The sequence below is a fragment of the Falco biarmicus genome, chromosome 6 (assembly GCF_023638135.1).
Source record: "Falco biarmicus isolate bFalBia1 chromosome 6, bFalBia1.pri, whole genome shotgun sequence".
NCBI lineage: Eukaryota > Metazoa > Chordata > Aves > Falconiformes > Falconidae > Falco > Falco biarmicus.
This window is the reverse complement of record NC_079293.1, coordinates 43,691,137-43,713,810: the sequence shown is the minus strand read 5'-3', so window position 1 is coordinate 43,713,810 and position 22,674 is coordinate 43,691,137. Positions and strand designations below refer to the sequence as shown.

Genomic DNA, 22,674 nt, shown 5'->3' with positions numbered 1-22,674 from the left:
ACATTGCTCAAGTGTAGAGCAATGAAATTACACAAGCAAAAGCTCAGCTGGAGTCGAAATAATAAAGGATATTAGGGGCAAGGAAAAAAGGTTCTATAAGTACACTGGCAGGAAAAAGAGAACTAGGTAAGGAAAATGCATGTCTGCTGCTTAACGGGGCAGGGAACCTAGCCACAAAGGACATAGGAAAGGCCAAGGTACTCAATGCCTTTTTGTGTCTTAGAATTTGTTGGCAAATTTGGCTCTCAAGCCTCCCAGTCCATGAGGCTACTAACAAGAGTCTGTGGAAATGAAGCATCGTCTGCACTACAGGAAGGCAGCTAGGAGGCACTTAAGCCAGCTAGACACACACAGCTCCATGAGTCTAGTTGAGATGTGAGCAAAGGTACAGAGGGAGCTGACTGGAGTCACTTCAAGGCTCCTGTCAATCATACTTAAAAGACCATGGCTAATCAGGCAGTTTAAGATGACTGTGAAAAGGCAAACACCACATTCATCTCAAAAAATGGTAAGGAGGATGTGTGGAACTACAGTGTTTGGAGATACTTTAAACTGTAATGGACAAGGACCTAAGCAACCTGATATAAGCTGGCCCTGCTTTGAGCAGAGCGTGGGACTAGATGGTTTCCAGAGGCATCTTTCAAACAACATTGTTCTGTGATTCCGTAACACTTTGTTGTTAACAATAATAAGGACAAAGACTTGGGTAAAAATAAAGATTTCTCACTGTTTAGACAATAAGTATATTCATCCACACTACCAGTAACTCTTGTTGGAAGACAGCTGTGAAAATTCAATACCATCTGTGCCTTCTGCTGTCCAAATAAAAACCACAGCTTCTACCACTCTAGCTGGAAGGAAGATGTATTCTCTGGAGTGGTACTTTGCTTTTCCATCTTTGTCACCTCAGTCATCTGTAAATGGCCTCCAGCCCCTCTCCATTATGTTTGATCTTTCATTAATCATATCATTTTTTTCCCAGCATTTTCTTAAATCAGTGATACTTCATTCTACATTCAATAATACTTAACAAGCAGTAGAAAATCCTAAAGTGTTTATCAGTTTCTTTGAATTACTAGGAATGTCTATATTAGTTCTGGTTATTTCAAAGATTCTACTCTATCTGAATCAACTGCATGCATGAAGAACAAAAACCAGAATGCTAGTTGTACCAATGTTGCGACGGAGGGAAGACACAGTCGCTCAATATGAGTGATCAGCAGACTTCGTTTATTGTCCCTTACAGTCACCTTTTATGCCTTGTTATAATTAGCTCATACATATTACAAAAGTTAAGCTCATTATTGGTTAGTTGCCTAAATACCAAGCCCACCCCTAGTTTCTCTTCTGTAGTTTTCTGTTCCCACCTGCAACATTCTTTTCCCACCAAAATCTTCCTGTTATTGTGTAACGAGGACAGCCAAAGACAGTGTATTTTGCTTTACTTCAGATAAGCTGAGAGCGATGTGTATTTTTGTCCAGCCAGCTGGACTATGTCTATGTGAACTTTTTCAGCTAGCCAGTTATCCACATACCAACAGCTTCGACAGTTGTGATATTTTGAAAATTTGCCCCTTTCAACATTGATTTAAATACAACTCCTGGTAGCTTCTTACATGTACCTATGAGCAAAAAATGAGCAGTTAAAATTTTTACTTTTTCTACTTTTCTCTTGTTTCAGATGAAATATGAATGATTTATGTAGCAATTTTAAATATTCAAGGACTGCGTATAATTTTTTGTATCTTTTTCATCCCTCTAAGTCTGCATTTGCTTTTTAAATATTTATAGAGAAGCATGGAAGTTTCACACAGTAATAACAATAATAATGATGATAATAATAATAATAGTAATAGTAATAAAAATAATTATAAAGATGTTCTGAAGCTGTTCCCAAAGAAAGTTAAATAATAATTGCAATGATTGCTGTAAGATTTCTGACTGCTTTGGGAAAATAACGGAATAAAAAAAGAGGATAAAAACCAATGATGAGATATGGAAAGACTTGCCTAGCTTACTATCACACTACAACAGAAAATAACTTTCCAATATACTTTGACATAATAGAATACCCTCAACACTAACAAGGTGGAAGACATGGAAACAGTATGACTGAAATGTCCAAACTAAGTGAGGGAAGCCCAGTGCTCCTGCTTCTCAAAAAAGATGATTCAATAATATTTTGGAAAAATTCATCAAGAACTGCAATTTAATGGGACTCCAAATATAAATGAATAAGTGAAAAAAGCTGAATATATTAAAATACTATATTTGAATAAGGCTATTAAGAAGTTCCTTTATTAGAGGAATTGAATAATATAATTCATTGAGAATCCTTTGAAACTAACAGTCACAAGGACAATGCAAACCATTACTGGTATTTTATGCTTAAACTGGATGGCTTCATCGTGCAACTGTACTTTGAACACCAACCTACTGGCAGACTTCTTTTTAATCCTGTGCTAAACCCTAAAGGAAAAAAAAGGAAGAATAAATTGCCAAATGAGGGAAACATGAAGTTGGCACTAATTCACCTCTGATTCTCTAAGCAGCTTCTCCAAAAATACTGGTATAATTGATACAGAGCCAACAGGGAAATAGGGAATGGCAGCATAGACAAACACAACAGGAAAAAAAAATTGCAGACAGATTGCACCCTAAGTTTTTCAGAGACTTCAGATTTTATAGGGAGATGGGAAACAGGCCCTCAAGGCACTGAAGTGTGCTTTCTTAAGTTAAACATAGTCTTTTGGTCTGTAGACATAGACACTTTAGTTGCTCATCCACTCTGTAAGCACGATATTGTCAACATGGTCGATGGAGTCTAGGGAGCAAATATTTTCATCCTGAAGCAGTTAAATCTACCAGTAAACTATCTTTGACCATTCCTCACAGAGGGTACCCGGCAAAACTGAAGGAGTTTTCCCAAGAGAATGACTCTGGAGCTTTATGCAGAAATCTGATTGGAGCCTTGACAAGATAAAAGTGCTTCAGCTTTTCCTGTCTTCATGACTGTACTTTGGAAGTTAGGAAAAAAAATCCCCAGGGATTGCACCACATCAACAACTTCTTCAGGGTTTCTGGGTAGTTATTTGCATATGGATATATTCAATCTTTTTTTTATTCTTTTTGTGATCCTTGTTATTCTTTATGACATAGGTTGCAGAGATATTTTTTGCACCTAAATCTTTTTTCTACTTTCATAAGGTTTCATTTGGTTATTTCTAATATACCTATTTACATTTCAAAGTTTAAGATCTACTTTATATTATCATCCTAAGAAATCAAAATAGATGTTTTGATGGACTTGGGATACAGTATTGGGATCTTTGCCTGAGGACTGAGACGCAAAACTGAAAGCTAAGTTTTTATTGATTTAGTGAATTGCTACTCAGCAGCTGAGCTACAGTTCATGTCCATGCATCTGTTCTTAGCTAACTTTAACTAGGGAGTAAAATATGCATTTGCTTAAAGCACATTTTGGAGAATCAAAAGACAGCATTGATATCTGTAACAGAAACTGTTTAAACAAAACAGTCATTTTATTTGCAGTATGATACATTTAAGTGATAGGGTATGATTAGGTATTTCTAGACTAGCTTTTCTGTAGATGCAATGATTGTGAGTTTGGTCTTCATTTGATTCACTCAGTTAAGAATTTGTTTACCTCCACAGCAGGGCATTTGCTGCTAAATAACTGCCAACAGGTCATCACTTCATCCCATCTTAGTGCTCCCTGTACATTGTTTAAATGGTCACAAACATTACCCCTAGTATGTTTTAAAGATGAAAAAATAAATTGTAGGTTTAATCATAACAATACCCCAACAACAGACAAAATCCATTTGATGCTCATCATTTTCACCTTATTGCCAGAAAAGCATTGTCAACCTTTTATTTTTTACCAAATACAACCTATTCGTTCCATGAAATGTCTGCAACCATTACACTGTAAAGCTGATTTTCATCCAAACCCCAGAAATACAGTATTAACATATATCTGATGTCACACTGACTACAGTTCTTGGGACGGCCAATAATTAATGGAAATGATTCAGTAACAGGACATGATATTTAGATAACTAGTATTCACGTCAATGAATGAGGCTCAGAGATGAAACTTTTATCCTTCTTTCCTCCTTTGACTCCTCTGGATGCTCTGAACTCTATACGTACAGAAGCAAAAGCAATGTGAAGGAAGAGATAGGAATCTCACACCTCATATTGCTCAATAGATACCAACGTTGGATCACAGGGAAATGAGAATTTTGGTCTCTTTCCATTTAGCAGAAAGCAGTAAAGAAAAATGTGTCCCTTCCCTTAGATTGTTTGAGCAGTCAGAAGAAAGAATTCTGGCCCAAGGAAAGGCCTTTTCATATTAGGAAAAAAGAAGGCAGAGAAACAAACAGATGGCTCAACTTCAGTCGTGCCCTGTGGGGAAGCTACTTAATTTTTTCCCTAATCTCTTCAAAACTCAAAGACAAAAGGCGCTTTTAAACACCTTATTTATGGCAGAAAGTTTTTTTAAGCTCTAATCACTGAAACATTTTTTTATAAGTAGCATCTGAGTATCTTAGAAACCCATAACAAAAGCCATAGCAACACTCAAGCTCATAAGAATCTGGAAAGGATATCAGAATGTTTGACCAAGTATCAGTAATTTTGTGGCAAAATTATTTGCTCTTTTTCTTCATACCTAGTGCCACTCTTCAGAAGAGGAATGAACACAATGAGTCATGATCAAATGATCTCATAAGCAGCTATGTCAATACAGTCTTCTCTTATTAGTATAGTCAGCAGCAATTAAAGAATAAAATCTATATATGTATGTGTTGTTTACAGTAATTTACCACTATTCTTACCTTGGACACTGGGGCCAAAACTTAAAGGACTCTGCAAAAGAAAAGTACATTAGTCTAAATGCTCAGAGCTGTCATGCCTGTGGAGAGACTCAAGCCATGGATGCAGTTCAGGTATGATGAGCAGAGCAAATAATTGTAAAGGATCGAAGTTGCAGTGATAGTTGCTTGCAAAGCCTATGACAACAGGTTTTGTCGTCATTTAGCTTTTGTGTACTGGACTAGGATTTCTTCCTCAAAAAACAGAGTGCTTTCCACGTGAAGCAAGATCAAACTATGGAAAACTGAAGTGATGATAGAAAGGATTAATACCAACTGATTATTCTTTATAGGTATCTTCTTTTTGAAGGAGTCTGTAAACTGGATCACTACTTTCAAGTGTAATAGTCTCATTTCTAAACATAGGTGATATCCTTGTAGGTGTCAGGTAAACTACTAATAGACTTCCGTAACTTGCCAAGAATGAGCCTATTTCAAATGCAGAAACATTTGCTAAGGGAGAATGGTCACCTAGACTCACGTTTAGCCTTGCTAGCTAGAAGCCCACATACTTTATTTTTATTTGCCTGTGTATTAATGGGTGGTGAGATGTCCCTTCCTGGTTTGCTTTTCAGGTTATAGAAGGGGGAGAAAAAAGCTACATGCAAAAATCCCTTGCTCAAATTATACACAGTGGTGTTTCCTGGACATTATTTCAAAGAAAAGTTGATGGAAAGTAGTGGCCTAGAAACATTGTGGGTTTCAAATTTATTATTTTTTTTTTTTAGTTTGTTCTCTTAATTTTCAGCCTGATTCCATTTGTTTCCTTATAAACAATGTCTGAGTTTTGGTCTTTTATAATTTTAAAATTCCAGCTATATTTGAGTATCTTTTTTTTAAAAGTCTGGGTCAGTTCTCATGAGTATAATTCAGACTTTTGCTACTTTGATCCATTTATACCAGCTATAACTTCTTCCTATATAAAAATCTGAACTGACAAAAAAGTCAGAAATTGAATATAAAAAGCAGAATAGAGTACTAGACTGGTGTCATGTGTTAGAGAAAAAATAGAAGATGCATTCAAAAACTGAATACAAATAGAGTGATAAGGCAATGGAATATTTCATATCGATCACGATAGATTTGTTTTACCTTGTGTGACTAAATCTTAGCAAAGCTAAAACAAGAATACATCTTTTCATGTATTTTTGTAAGAGTTAATGTGAAATCCAACCTTCAAGCTCATAGCAAGCTCATGCACAGTGTTAGAATTTTGGACTCATTTGACCTTCTATTTTTGCATTCTAGGAAAAAGAATAGCTTTTATTGCACAAACTGTCAATAGTAAAGAGCTCAAAGACAGAAGCAACATCAGGTGAAGTTACAGATTTCAGAAATAATATCATAGACACTACTGCTTTCAACAGCAGCACAAGGCTCTGTGGCCCATGAGAGGAATGCCAGGAAGAGCCAGCTATAGCAAAAAATCTCTGCTCCTGATTCTATGGAGCCAAAGGTCTGCTGTCAAAGAGTTTTTAATATGGAATGGAGAAAAAAACCCTAATTTACATATTTGAAAAGTAGTAATAGAAGGTACCAGATGGCCTGGAGGTCATTCAATTGCCAGCCTTCCATGTTCTGCCACACTGGAGGTCATTTAGACTTTCAGAAGGCACCCTTGGGGAAAAAAAAAATATTTTTTTTGTTTTAAATTTACATTCCCGAGAGTGGAACACTGAAGGTTAATTCCACAAGATGCCTCCCAAAAACCTTATAATATCAAGCTCTTAAATGAGCACTTTTAATTTATACAAACAAAAACAGTTTACAGAGGAGGGCTTTATATCCAGTTTTACAGGTGGAGATATGACATACCAGTACCTAGCTAGAATCATAGCAAGGGCCTGGAAAGAGAAGTGCCTTTTCTGGTGATTTTCAGGCGCCAATCTCAGCTAACAGAAGTGATCTCTGACTGATTCTTTCAAGGCAGTTGACTCTGGGTTGTGCTCCAGGTGGGACTGTTGTCAGCCAGCCCAAACGTTATAGTTACCTGGTTTCAAAAGGTGGAGGAAACAGGCCAAGTGAATAGAGTGCAGACTGCCATAGGCACCAGCAGGTCCCAGCAGCATCTTGCAGTCTTTCAACAAGTCACAGATTTGAGTGCAAGTAACATCTACATCCAATATGAAGACCACATTTCTGTTTGATCAATGCACTGTCCTTCCAACCAGCAGCAAATGACTACGCGTATATAGTTCTCAGTCAATGATAAACTCTTCAAGATCAGGAGCTGTCTGTCATCATGAAAGATAACTAAGATCTCTGTTCAAGTAAGGTCAAGGAAGAAAGTAAAACACCAGGTCACATTAGAAGCAGGATGTCCAATACAAGAAATGAGTACAATGCCATCCAGTATAATCAATTTTAAGTCCTTTGTATCAAATAGTGTGTTTGGTTCAGTTGCCCTAGCAATGTGAAAATAACTGGAAATTCAGTGACAGGCAACAGTTCAGAATAACAAAAGTGTAAATGTACAAACTTCTGAGTAGTACAGGTAAGAGTGTATTTACCTGTTCTCACAAAAGAAAAAAAATAATGCATCTAACATTAAATACAGCACATTTAAAATTGATAAAAGGAAACACCTGACTCCTCAGCATATAATTAGCCAGCTGAACTCTTTTACATCATGTGCAACTCAGGTGAGAACAATGATCTATAGCTTCTGGAACAGCCTATTTCAAGCAGCACATACCTCTGTCAAACTCGGGACAAGAAAAAGAAGGAACATGCCGTTTTGGGGATCTTAGTTCTGCTCCTCCGAGCTCTGTGTGAAAAACCATTAACAGTATAGGTTACAGAGCATCCACTTGTTATGGTTGTCCTCCATGGCAGGAAGCTGAGGATCTCTTTCCAAATCCTTCTTTACTGTACCTAATTCAAAGAGGGAGTCTGAAGCCATGTTTCCACATATAATTGTACAGCTCCTTAGAAATTACAGAACTTTTTTGAGCTTATTTCTCCCAATATTGCCTGCTAAAAAGACTGAGTTGGCCTTAGATGTGTGATGGGAAGATTGCAGCACCTCTTTCCACACTAGGGTTTCATCCTCAAGTAACTTTTAAGAACAAAGCTTGTGCTTTGCTCCTTTCTTCAGCATTTCTTCCTTGTTGGCTTCTGTAAAATCCTTTTGTGCCTTCTGTATGGCACCTGGGTAATTAACTAAGAACTAAAAATCTCTGCATGGCAGAGCACATTAGTACTTCTGTGGATTTAGGTCAACCCATTTACAAAACACTTAGCGTGCGTTGATAAGAAAACCAGGAAATCCCATTTCTTCAGCAGTGGTACAGACAGCGCACACAAGAAGCTGAAGACCATTCTGCTTAAGTGAATGAATAATCCATGGAAAACAGAGTCTTTAACATGGTATTTTAAGAATGCTCTCCAGTTTCAATGCACAATTACTATTTTCTTCTTTTGATAGCACTTTTTCTGCTATATAGTTCTGCTGAAAACTGCTTTTCTCTATTACGCTGTTCGTTGTAATAGAAGTTAGACTTGTATTGCACCTTCTCCAGCCAATGGCTCATGGAGAGTGTTTGCCTGCAAGATCCTCTGACACTGATTTGAGTTCCATGGAAACAAAACCTAAAACTAAGACCAATAGAGAGCACAGCATTTAGTGTGATATTGCCACTGGTACATTACTTAATGTTTTCATGCCCATGAGTCCATGAAGTTTGAAATCTACAGATCAGGGTAGGCTGAGCTCTCAGGGGTTCATTGTTTTAATTAGAATTAATTAGGAATACGAACTTCAATACATAATTTCCTAATTAAAATCTAAACTACTTAATAAAAAATTCAACTTACTAGTTGGCTTATATGCTATTTTAATACGTTTATCATATTTACTTTGATAAGAACCCACTGTCTCACCACAAAGCATGAAACTAAACAAAAGTTAAAGGCAGAACAAATGGAAAAATATGAAAGTACTAGCAAATTAACTATGTAGATTAAAGTGGTACTGCGTTTACACACTGAAACCTTTGAATGAATGAAGCTCAGGTGCTGAAAGCAAGATCTTCATCCTCCTGGCCAGAAAATGCTAATACTGAAAATTCTAGGTGTGCTTAACTTTATTTTTGAGACAAACAAAAACACTGGCCTTGGAAATATGTACAAAACAAATGGACAATAAAAGACACTAAATGTAAAGCCTATATTTTATGCTCAGGAAGGACAATGCAAACTCTTCAGTAATGCCTAGTTTTTCTTGAGATTACAACTTAGCTATTAGTCAATAGTACAGTAAAAGAGTTTGCAGATGCACATTGATGCAATAAATAACTTCTGAAGAACCATCACGAACCAAAGAATGTCACCCAAATTGAACCTAAGATCATAACACATTTATCCACGATCATTAGTATGCCTGGGGAAAGCATGCACATGCATAATGGCATCTTTGCTCAGTATTTCAGATGGTTAAATTTTAAGCTACATAGATACTTCTTCCTTCAATTCTGCAGCTGAATGTCCTGGAATCTTGGGGCATTACAGGTTTATGTTGCTTCTGAATTACCTGAGAGAACAGGAAATGCCTTGTCATATTGGTAATGCAAACAGCCAATAAACCCTTCCAAAAGACTTTGGACAGCCATTCATAACAAAAGAATTTTGTTTATCTTTGGAGTGATTGCAATTAACAGCCTGCTAAATAAGACCATGATCTCAAAACGCCTGTTCCTCAGGATTATCAGGACAGTAGCTACAAACTGGAAATGAACAACTGCTGTAACTCCAGCTATAACACAGCTCGCTCCCAGACTCTTGTGGAGCCTTAACTGGCTTTGGTGATGATTTGGTATGATTAGGAAGGATCTGAACTGAGATATCTGAGACATAAGACCCTCCCAAGTTACCCAAAAGTAGCTTTGCAGTACAGATATATAATCTTGTAATACATTATCAGTTACAATTGTAAAGAAGGTTATGAATTCAGTGAAGGTTTAAAATTCTTCATATAAATGTTCTTTCCCTTGCGAAGTCCAGTAACTAGCTGTACTGATTTTGGCTACGATTGAGTTAAATTTCTTTACATTAGCTTGTACAAGGCTGGTTTTGATTCAGGATGAAAACAGTGTTGATCACACTGGGATGTTTCAGTTATTGCTGAGCAGTGCTTACACAGAGCCAAGGCCTTTTCTGCTTTTCTCACTGCCTAACCAGTGAGGAGGCTGAGGGTGCACAAGGAAGACAGAGGGGACACAGCCAGGACAGCTGACCCCAACTGACCAAAAGGACATTCCTTACCATATGATGTCATGCTCAGCAATAAAAGCTGGGGAAAGAAGGAAGAGGTAGCCATTTGGAGTTACAGCATTTGTCTTCCCATAGAACCATTAGGTATGATGGAGCCCAGCTTTCCCGGTGATGTCTGAACCCCTGCCTGCCGATGGGAAGTGGTGAATGAATTCCTTGTTTTGCTTTGCTTGTGCATGCAGTTTTTGCTTTACCTATTAAGCTGTCTTCATCCCAACCCATGAGATATTTTTTTTTACCTGGATTCCCTCCCCCATCTGCTGGGGAGGGGGAGTAAGTGAGAGCTGTGTGGGGCTGAGCTGCCTACAGGTCTTAAACCATGACATTAGGAGGTTTTCAGCTTGAACATTATGTTTATCATAACCACAACCTCAAAACTAACTGTATTTTTAAAGACAGCCCAGTTTCCAAGAAATGGGGTAGAATAACCGTAAAATGGATATGCCTAAACCAAAAATTGTAAAAATTGGGACTAGTATCCTCAATGTCTTTTGTAGAACATCTTAACTCTGTTTCAAACCTCAGAAGCCACACCACACTCATCTCTGAAGCTCATGCAAGGTCAAAAACATGCATAAGCATCTACATACTAGATGTATGAGATGTATTTACTGGATGATCTTTAAGGTTCCTTCCAAACTAAACCATTCTATGACACAAATCTAAGTAACTTTTAAAATAATAGAGCAACATATTTTGCAAGACAAAGATATACCACTGAGCCACCTTCTTGCACACAACATAAGAACAGGAGTACTGAGTCAGAGCAAGAGTGAACTATAGCCCAACAGCTTGCCTCAAGCAATACTCGCAACTGAAAGCCTATGAAGAGCATAAAGGCATATGTTGTGTATTTCTCTAATATTTTAATAGTCTCCAGTCATTTTTAGATTAAGCACTTCCTGAGCTAGATGCAGTTGCTATGTATTTATATAATCTTCAAAGGCTTTCTTTTCCATGGACTTGTTCCATGACCCCATGTAAATTTTTAGTGCTCATTAAAACTTCAGACTAACAAACACAACTGCTCCAGTACAACACTAAAAGCAGCTTCAAGTTCAACCACCATGCTGTCATCTACAAGACCTTAGCTCTTGCCTTCCCAAACTTCAGTTAACTTAGCAAGCCCCACCCAAAACATAAAAAAATTAATCTGTTCAGTCTATGTTTTCTAGACCATTGCTATAGCCTAAACCTTAAGAATATTTACATGAGGAACACATGCTGGTGGTGGATAAAACCTCAGTCACAAGCTATGGCTGAATCCTTACATATGAGAATACAAGTATGAGCAAGCAGCGACACCATTTTTTTTTTCCCTGTTCTTACTGTCCCAGCATTTAGTCTTAACAAGAAACGTTACAGAATCCTAGGCTTTGGTGCAGCAACCCACTGTACAACAACAGTGCGTCAACCTGCTACTCATTGCAATCAGTCAGGCATACAACTAACCTTAAATAATTTCTTCCAGCTAGGCCAGGCTTCAGCCTGTGTCTGCAGGTCCTGAAGAATCCATTAGCAGTAAATATTGCTCTTAGCTACTGCTCTCCTTAAAAAGAACTTTAGCACTACTATGATCATGGTGACCTCTGCCTGTGCCACAATTAACCATAAATCATTTGCTTCCCTTGGCACTGACCATTAATTTCTCACCTTTGTATCTAATAACCCAAACCCTAATTCAGATAGATGCTGATGACTCAAGTTTAATTCAAAAGATTGGGCGTGATGGCATAAAGCTTCATCAAATTCACTTAAAAAGCATTTAAATTCATTATCCATTCTTACTAGCCAGAATCTCTCTCAGTGCTGACAAAGACATCAATTCCAATTCACTATAGTCATTGAAACCTGGGAAAGATCAGATTCTCAGTGGCCTCTAATGGTGCAATTAAGAAAAGCTGTAAGGACAGCAGTTCTTTTGAGCTATTCAACCTGTCATCTCTAGCAACTGCCTAGCTCCTGCAGGGAATTGCTACCTAATTAGAAAGCAGTAATGAAGAGAGACCCAATGGAGCATCCTGCGGAGACCCACGCATTATGTCTGACTTAGTGAGTCCAAAGGAATTTTCCTGCCTTCTCCATATGCTTCTGAGGTCCCACTCCAGCATTGCAATATATCCACCAGTAATCCTTGTTGATTTTCCACAGTGCAGATGTACTGTGCTGACTGCTGTAGGAATTTGCAGGGGAAAAAGATGCCTGATCTCACTAGAAATCAAGCAAAGTAATTTTAAGGTGATCAAAATGTATTGCCCAGATGTTTGTACGCATTACTCCCAGAGGGCTTTTGCATTAATGTTGGAATTATAACACTGTAATTCTTCATGGTAAGCACTGCCAGATCTCAGAATTTTTTTTAAATAAATTATTTCTAAAATGTTTAGCCTTCTTCCTTTTCTATACTACTGATATTTCTATTTGGTATTTCAATTATTACAGACATATAAACCAAGTATCATTTACTATCAGAAAGATAATACTAGACAAAAAGACAAAATATTTTTGACATTTTTATCGCTGCAACTGCAAGTTGTATTAAAAAATAAAAGAGAGATACTCAGGGAAAACCTAACTTGCAATTACCACAGAACACTAAACTTACAAGGTAACATTTTCTCAGGCTGCCTGCACACATCCATCCCTCTTTCAGACACAGAAATAGCAACATTATTTAAGTCCTCATTTACACAAAATTTGTACAGTAGAAGTTGTCTCTGTCTCACAAATACACTGAACAAGCTGGGTAACAGAATGAACATGAACAGATGTCAAGGAAATACCTAGTAAGTAATTGTCGTATCTCCAATGAACACAGCTCCAATCTTACAGTGTGTGTATAAGACTTACTTCTAACCACAGCCCACTAAAAGAAGACTTGGTACACTGCCTTTGATAAAATATTTATAATCACTACTAACACTTGCCTACGATTAGGAGAAAATCATTATCTAGGAAACACATCTGTCCAACACAAGGATTACCAACCAAGATGAGGTTTAAGTCATAGGGTCACAGTACGATTGTTTTATCACCATGTTCAGCAGTTTTTCTCAACAATTACAAATACTAAGAGCACCAGTACTAATCATTTTGTCCCAGAGTGGACTCCTGCAGAATCAGCTTGGTACTCTTCTGATTTTTCTTGACTACAGATCTGGCCTTAAATCAGAAAACTGAACATTCTCTGAATGAGAATGGGCTAGAATTGTACTTTCTAGGAAATGAATGACATTCTTTTCTTGGTCTTCTCATGGACCTCCAAACACAGAATGTCTTTACTGTAAAACAGATATTCCTTACTATACAGCATCTTTCCATTTCTTAACACATCAATCTGTCTGCTATCAATTGCATTCCCAGCATTCTGACATCACAAATCCTATGACAAAGGGGAAAGCACTCTAGAAGCAATGTTGAAAATTGAAAAATGAGACATAGCCCCCATTCTGCATAAATCACCACTTTGACCATAAGCCTCATCCAAATAAAAAGCTCCCTGTACACTTTAGCAGACTGTAGTTCAAAACTTGAAACTGCCTAGCTGCTTGTTCTCTCCATAGAAATTCTGTGGCTTTTATCAGCGGTCTCCAAAGTGGGATGTGCGCACAAGGAAGATAACATTAGAACTTCAGTACTGCATGCATGTAACTTGTAGATAAACAAACAAACATATATTGGAGGGGTTGCTCAAAATTTTTTTACTGATAGAGCTGCATGATCAAAACAGTTTGGAGACTACTGGCACATAGCATAACTAAAGAAAAGAAATATGTTCAGTCCTTTCAGAGGGACTAAGAATGCTAAAGTATCTTTTTGATACTGGGTTTGGGGTATAAATCCCAATCCATCTGGGAAAAAAGGTCAAGCAAGAAGAAAGGCTATTCAAGGCATCAAAAGTGTTCTCAAGGGTAAACTCTGAGCCTCACTGTGTTCAGTTCCCCACTGTCAACAATTTTCACTGATTTCAGTGAAACCAGATTTTCACCCAGATCTTTGACTAGAGAGTACTAAGATGCATGGGGGTTTTCAGCAGGATGAGATCTTACTAAGACTGAACACTGCAGTAGAATAGAGCCTTTAATCAACCCAGAAAGCACTTAAAACTTAGGGAGCAAAACAACATGATTGAAAGTCGAGCACAGATTTTCAAATATTTTATAGCACCATTCTCTACTGTTTCATGAAAAACTTTTTTCTGTATCATTTCAAAACAAAAAATTATTGATGCAAAAGTTTAGAATAAGCTGTCACTAGCTTTCCTTGATTTAAGATCATTATCTATAGCTCAATGGATGCTGAACTCAAATCTTTCCTGACAGCTTAAACAAGAAGGTTTATCAGGTCAGTTGCTGAACTTGGCAATACATTATCCATCCATTCATCTATCCAAAAGGCCTTACTAATATTTCAGAACTATAAAAAGTCACAAATTTCCTGGTTTCCCCTTTTACATTACCAGTATTTCTGGTAACATATATATTAATATAAATATTGATTGATGCAGAGGTAGTTCTGTATACGAAAAGCTGTTCCATCAAAGATTTTTTTTTTTTTTTTTTAAAAAAAAAGGTCATGTCATCTCTTCATAGGCCTGCATATAGTTCAGGACAATAAGATATCACATGGGAATGTATAAAGCACATGCACTGAAACATCTAGATGCTTGCTGCTGAGAGTTACTCCTATTTACGACATGGGTACTCTATCACAACGGCAGAGCAGATAAACCCAAAAGACATGCTACAGTTCAAACAAAAGGTATAGGCTTAGCGAAAACAATTAAAACAAGCTCTATATTCTCTGTTATGAAGGTTCTACATTACTATCAGGTTATTGTAACGGTTTCTTCCATATTCTAGTAACGTAAGACAGTAAACCACCACTAGGACATCTTTGAGCTACTACACTTAATGTAAAATAGCTGCAGTGAAGGGAGTAAAAACCCCTGAACTCTGATTCGTAGCTGTCCTGGTTTTGGCTGGGATAGAGTTAATTTTCTTTTCAGTAGCTGTGTTTTGGATTTAGCATGACAATAATGTTGATAACATACTGATGTTTTTGGTTGTTGCTGGGTGATGTTTATACTAAGTCAAGGGCTTTTCAGTTTCTCAGGCCCTGCCAGTGAGAAGGCTGGAGGGGCACGGGAAATTGGGAGGGGACACAGCCAAGACAAGTGACCTTAACTAGCCAAAGGGCTATTCCATACCACGGGATGTCATGCTCAGTATATAAACTGGGAAGGGATGCTGAGCAACTGTATTGTGCACCACTTGTTTTCTTTTTTCCTTTTGGATTTTATTCTTCTCTCTTGCCTTCTCATTACAATTGCTATTGTATTTTTATTATTATATTTTATTTCAATTATTAAGTTGTTCTTATCTGAACCTATGAGTTTTATCGTTTTCTGATTCTCCTCCCTATCCTGCTGGGGGGTGGGGTGTGTGTGAGCGAGTGGCTGCGTGGTATTTAGTTGCCAGCTGGGGTTAAACCATGACGGTAGCTTACACTGAATTAACACTGGCATATGCTAGATATTAGTTCCATTGCAATTAGTTTATAATTGCAAAGTGAGAGATAAATCATGTCTCCTGTCCTTTAGGTCCAACATGAGATTTCAAATAAAACACAAGTGTATCTCCTAGATTGCATTTCAGAGGTCTTTCAGTAAACCTTAATACCATTCAAACAGTTTCTAATTAAATATTGTCATCTCAGTTGACACTGGGAAAACAATCTTATAATACACTTTATGCATCGTGGTCTTATTTAATAAAGTCTCAAGTAACAATGTGCTAAAGAGAGGAAGATACTCTTCTAGCTATTCTGATACAAATAACTCCGAAAGAATTATTCCTTTACAAGTTATTACGTATGATACAGGAGAGAATTAACGATTTTACTATAAAAGAAGACTTCAAAAAAAGATGTATCTTAATTTAATGGAACAGCTAAAAAATTCTCACACTAAGAATGCCTCTTAGGGAACCATATCTGAAATATTAGACAAAATCTTTGGATGACAGCACATTCAGTTTCACATATGCTGGGAAAAAAGAAAGAAAATACTTCTTTTTCTTTAACAGCGCTAAAAAGTAAGCGTCCCTAACAGCTTAGATAGATCCTCAGAAAAATTCTGATAAACAGCTTGAAGCAGTAAATATGAGGGGCTGCACGGCTGGGGTGACAACAAACAAAAGTTGTTCCTAAGCAAAGGGATGCAGTGAGAAGTGAGGAAATCAAGATACTGTCTGCCCGCAACAACTGAAAAGCTACCAAAATAGGAATCAAGGTGTGAAATATGAAACAAGTATGAAAATACGAAATAATAAACTATTTTGTAGCAAAGGCTGCGTAACGGAACATGAAATAAGAACAAAGGGCATCTGAAGATTGATTTCAAGAGACAAACAAGTGGTACCACTGGAACCTTTATTTATGGCACGACAAAGAAGAAAAGGGCATGAGCATATACATTGGATACCTTTATCATGTGAATCCTGCCAGTGCCATGCACTCAGGCTTACACACTTTAGGATAAGAAAGCTGCTCAAAACACAGAACCAGAATTCTCAGGTCAAAATAGCAACAGCAACAGAAAGTCAGTATTTCCTATTTATTTTCTTTGCAGGAAGAAATATAGATTTTCATGTAAATATCCAAAATTACACCAAATACCTAGCAAGCAGTGATTTATTTGAAAATATCGCAAGAGATGCTATTTACAGAGAGATATTTAAGAAATGAATGGGATTTAAGAAATATTTAAGACATTTTTCATACGTAAAGAAATATTTAAGAAACGAACACTTAATTTCCTCAGATGCATTATAACACAAAGCAAACATTCAAGGCACTGGGAATTGTGTTTCCCTTCTATAAACGCAGCCCATGTGCTCTAAGAGTCATTAACCATTTTGCTCTGGAATCTTCAGCCGGCTCAGCTCCGTGACCGGCTGCAGGCGGGGACCGTGTGCTCCCGCTGCTACTGCCCCTGTTCGCAGCTTTGAGCTTCTTTGAAACCCCACCGACCCCCTCAGCGAACGCGTAACTCCTGCGCGTAAGCCGGGTGCAGCTGCGCCGCCCCGCCGCCCCCCGCACACAGCCAGTGCCACGTCGCGAAGCGTGGCCGCCACCGCCGGGCACCGGGGCTGCGGGGACAGGGGCGGCAGGAGGAGCCCCAGCCCGCTCCGGCGGGACGCTGCCACCGGACGGGCGCACGCACCTGCCCGGCGGGGAGGACGCCTGTGAGCCACCCAACCGCCCCGGCCGCTGAAGCCGCTGTGACGGGCACCCGCGCTCCCTCAGCACCGGCCACTCGCCCTCACGGGGGGAGGCCCGCAGCCCGGGAGGCGGCGGCGGGCTGCCAGCCCCGGGCCCTACCGGCCGCCCGCGCCTGAGGGAGGGGGGCGGCCCCGGGGGAAGCCCCCAGACGGCCGAGCCGCCTGCCCCGGAGCGGCCGCGCACCCCGGTGTGGCTCCCGGGGGGCACCTCGCACCTCGCACCCCGCGGCCGGCCGGGGGCAGCCCCCCTCCCGCGCCTCTCCCCTTCGCCCCGGGGCTCTTACTCTCTGGCGGAGGCGCCCAGCAGCCCGGAGCCGTTGCGGCTGTCGAGCTCCTTCTTCTTGCTCCCCTTGGAGGCCATGGCCGCGGGTCTCGCCGCGTCCACCGCGTTGCCGGGCGACCCGGCCCGCCGGAGGCAGCGGCTCCAGCGCCGCCCCGGGGCCAGCCCACTCCCGGCACCGGGAACGGGCCGGCGGCAGGAGCCACCCGCCGAAGCAGGGGCGGGAGAGGGCGCGCGCGGGCGGGCGGCGGGGGCCGCTGCGGGGTGACGCCCCGTCCCGTCCCGTCCCGTCCCGTCGCCACCCCGGGCGCTGCCGGGCCCCGCGCCGCCGCCTCCGCGGTCAGGGAAGCGAGGGCCGGTATGCAGTGCCCTGCGGGAGGGGCTTGGCTTGGAAAGCGACAGGACATTGCCCTCGGGGCTTACCCTGCGGCTGCCGGGGTCTGTGCGAAGGCAATAATTTGAAAAAAAGTAGACATCTGAAAAATGCATTTTAGTTATAAATGTTCTAATCGCATGACTACGTTGAACAAGTGAAGAACAAGCGTAAAAAGCACCGACTTGAAATGGTCGAATTTCCACCCCCACCCCCACCCCGTTTTTTATACCAGTAGATATCAGCTGCATGAGAAGGAAGCAAAAAGGAATTAATCCTGGAGCCTCGAGAGATTTTAGAGCCGGAACGAGGATGTCTTTATTTTCTTTTTTCATTTCAAAATGATGCAACTAATGAATTTCTGATACAAAGGCTGTGGTTACTGCAGTCAATGGGGTCCCACGCAGGTCAGGCAAAACTAACATTAATCGGCTACTTCTGACACCAGCGGGGAGCTCAAACTTTGCCTAAACGAAACAGACTTTTTCAGGTACATTCCTGAGATCACGTTGTCGCCAACTCCTCCTGTTTCCGACTCTTAACCTATTTGCTATTTCCCAATCGGTAGTGCATGATGAAAAATCCATGATAAAACGGAACATACTTCTTCACTTACTCAAGCTAAGTCTTTTTGAAATATAAAAACCAATGCAAATGTATTTGTCAAATTGCAGAGGGCAGGAGTAGGTCAAAAGATACAAGGAAAAATATGCAGATGTTGCTACATCTAGAGGCTTATTTTAGACAAATGTCAGATCTTGATTTATATCAAGATGACAGAAGGCTAGATATATCTACTTCTAAATTTTAAAGTGGAAAATTCTTCCACTTCTTTGCACTTCCTTCAGCATTATGTCCAACAGCATCCGTTTTCAGTAAGACGCCTTGGGACACTTCTCACTTGGGAACCCAGTAAACTTTTCAGGTTTATTTATTTCTTTTCAAACTGAGCAGCTGGTCTCTTTTTCAGACAATTAACTATCAAATATTGATCAGGGCATGCAGGTGAATAATAGCAGAGACAGAGGTGAGCTCAAACAGCTGGCTACCACTTCAGTACCAGTGCAGGGCTGTTAACCTCCACACCTGGCTGGGTGCTGACGCAAACTTGCAGACTGAGGCTGGAATTTACAGGACTGAGTTTGTGAACCAGAATACAGATAAAATCACCTCAAATAAGCTGTGATGATTGTCTGGTCCTCTGAGTTCCCTTTCCTTCCTGTACTTACTGGGCAGAGAAACTACTATGGAAAAGTATCTAGGAAACATAGGTGTGAGAGGCACCTGTGAATGTTTTCCTAGTAGGAAAATTTCCTTTCTGATCCCATTGCAGATGACCAGTGAGGTTTACAGCATCCCAGCAAATACAATTCTTGTAATACAATTATGTGAAAGACAACAGAAAAGTAACTGAAACTTGTGTGCATCTGTCTCTCAAAACATTTTTGGGTGGTGAAGGACAGAAGACAGAAATCAGAAGAGAATATGTAAGCTACAGAGCCCTTCATTCTTTGGCTCTGTTAAATGATAGCTGCTAGGTATGAAGTTCAGAATGCACCTTTTACTATAAACTTCTACAATAACTTTTGTTTGCCAGGAGTGATGGCATTACAAGCATGTACCTAGGTGCTCTGTGAAGAAAAAAAAAAGGATCTCAAATTTTGCGTCCATCAAGTTACATCTTTTTATTTATCCAAGAATTTAATTTAGAATTCCATAACCTAACAGGAATGACAAGGGCAGCTTGTTTGGTAAGGGAAGTTAATCTGAATTTTAAAAAAAGCTAGTTTTCTAACTGGCAAAGAATCTGTAAGGTCAAATCAGCTGTTTCACTGGCATAGTGTCTCAAGCCATAAAGTATATCTGACAGACACTCCCTGAAGGGAAAACTTGTTAGGGTAGAGGCAGCCTTACAGTAGGAAAATGTGAACTGAATATACAAGACAACAAAACAAGAAGGAACCCATTGAGACATAGCTAAACAAACACTAAGATAACAGGGACTGGTTAGCGATGGATGATGGGTGGCATTCTGGTCACCATTCCTCTAAGACACAATTCAAAACACTGGCTTGTTTATTTTTTCCCTTAAACCATCACATTGTCAACTGCTATAGCACACACAAGTCACAGGAAAACAGCCTTTTAGTCCTAAATATTTCACGCTCTTTTGTAGCTACAAATACTAGTTGGAGAAAGAGCAGAACAACTGTTATGAACAGGAACACTACCAAGGCCCCTCTCAGGGGTCTTGGAGCTCAGACTGCTCAAAGTTGACTCTCCTTTGATTTTACAGCAGACACAAGGATTCCAGAATAAGAGAAAGTGTTTGCCTGAAAGAGAAGGCCTGGGAGTGTAGTAGAGGGGGCAAAGCTTAACGTGTAGAAATACCTGATGGGGAGACTAAAGACACTCAGATTTTTCTCAGAGACGCCCAGCGACAGGATCAGAGACAGTATGAAAATTTAGATTCAGGAAATTCCTCTTAAATTATTATTATTTTTTTTTTTAATTACAGTGAGGGTGATCTAACACTGGAACAGGTTTTCCATTGAGACTGTGGAGTCTTCATCAGACTGGACATGGCCATGAACAACCTGCTTAAGCTTTGACCATTGGTGTAGGACTACACAATATCCTAAGACCACTTTCAACCTTACCCATTCTGTGGTTTTGGGAAGATTTCCATGAAAAAAGGGTTAAAGTTAGACACAGAAGCTTCTGTAAGAACAGATGCTGTATCTTCAAGCAAGAGGTTGCAACAAAGTTAGATAAAAGATGAAAGAGGGGTAGAATGAATTTTCATTTTCTTTGGTTTGGGTTTTAGAGATTTTTTTTTTCCATTTCTTTTATCAAAGAATAGGAAAATCTAGGTTCTGAAATTAATTCTTTTAGCAGACCATTAAAAAGAGTGTTCTTGCTTTCACTACTCTTCTGCTTATTTACTAAGTGAAAGAGTAGGTGGGAGTGAGATGAGGAAGGTACAGGTCAGTGTGAAATGGTGAACGAAGGAGGACAGCAGTGGGCTCGCATTTCAGGAACAGCAGGCAGCGAAGGATCGGAAAAGTGAAGGGTGATCAGAAAAGGTGAGATTGTGAGTGGAGGTCAGCAATGCCTGAGAAAAAGGAAACCCTGCAGCATGTAATAGAGCTTGGGAAGAGAGGAACAGTTGGCTGCTGAAGTGACAGGACAGGGAACTGAACCTGAGCAAAACCATTCTTGAACAGACAAGACTGAAGCTAACCACAAGCAGCTCTAAGTCTCCCTGGACTGCTCCAGTGTGGGTCCCCCTCCCATGGGATGCAGTCCCTCACGGCACAGGTCCACAGGCACCCGCGGGGTCACAGCCCGGCCAGCAGCCCTGCCCCGGCCTGGGCTCACCCCTCCGCGGGGCCACAGGTCCTGCCAGGAGCCGGCTCCAGTGCAGGCTGCCCACGGGGTCACAGCCTCCTGCGGGCATCCCCCTGCTCCGGCGTGGGGTCCCCACGGGCTGCGGGGGGGATCTGCTCCACCGTGGGCTCCTGGGGCTGAGGGGACAGCCTGCCTCAGCCTGGGCTTCACCGCGGGCTGGGGGGGAAATCTGCTCCAGTGCCTGCAGTACCTCCTGCCCCTCCTTCACTGACTTTGGTGTCTGCAGAGTCTTGTTCTCACATTTCTCCCTCTTCACTCCCATGACAGTTGCTGGTTTCTGGTGGTTTGTGGTTGTTTTTTGGGGTTTTTTGTTTGTGGTTTTTTTTTTTTTTAACACACACCCCCCCACACACACCCTGCCTTCTTAAATACATTATCCCAAAGGCACTACTCTACCACCATTGCTGACAGGCTCAGCCTTGGCCAGCAATGGGTCTGCCTTGGAGCCGGCTGGCATGGGGGAAGCTTCTAGCAGCTTCTCACAGAAGCCCCCTCTGTATCCCCCTGCTACCAAAACATTGCCATGCAAATCCAATACAGCCTGTACACATATCCATAGAAGCAATAGCTTCTTCAACCAGCCAGATGCTGTCCAGGGAAAAGAGACTAGACGTAATCTTTGCATACAACTATTTCAGCGTTGTACTGTACTGAATAGATACTGACTGAATATAAAATCATGTTTGAGGCATATTAGAGTTAATACTGAATGTATCCCAGTGGGGCAGGTATTTTGCTACATTAGTGCTGGGATAGCACTGTCAATTAGAAGTCACTCATAACCATAATAAGAACAATGGAAATAGATAATGTGTCCCTAGTAGCATAGTCTACAGGACACTTTTGAACCAAAGTTCAAACCAAACCCATCTGAATGGTAAATGTTGACAGTCCATTATTCTGGATGGATGCTGCATACTACTTTAATACATACCAGTAAAGGGCAGAGGAGTTTAGAAACAGAGTTAGCAGGATGCCCATGCTATCTTTAACCTTTAGGGAGCCATGAGCTTTCTAACAGGACCAATAATTATCAGCATAACTTAAGCTTTCAGAAGGGTCATGACAATAAAGAGGTTAAAGTTTCTTAAGTTAGACTTCTGTTCTGCTTCACCTTTTTTCTATGTTTTATCAAAACACTGAACACCTTACTTCCTA

The 22,674-nt window shown here is 40.3% G+C and overlaps 1 protein-coding gene across 1 annotated transcript in view; it reads right to left on the bottom strand.

Annotated features, from left to right (window-relative positions):
* Positions 1–22,605, bottom strand: part of ADGB (androglobin) — a 123,258-nt gene extending 100,653 nt beyond the window's left edge. The window contains exon 1 of the mRNA XM_056344385.1: positions 17,737–22,605. Within this exon, the coding sequence (XP_056200360.1) occupies positions 17,737–18,440 (704 nt within the window). The 5' untranslated portion in view covers positions 18,441–22,605. The remainder of the gene's footprint in view (positions 1–17,736) is intronic.
* Between the last annotated feature and the right edge of the window lie 69 nt (positions 22,606–22,674).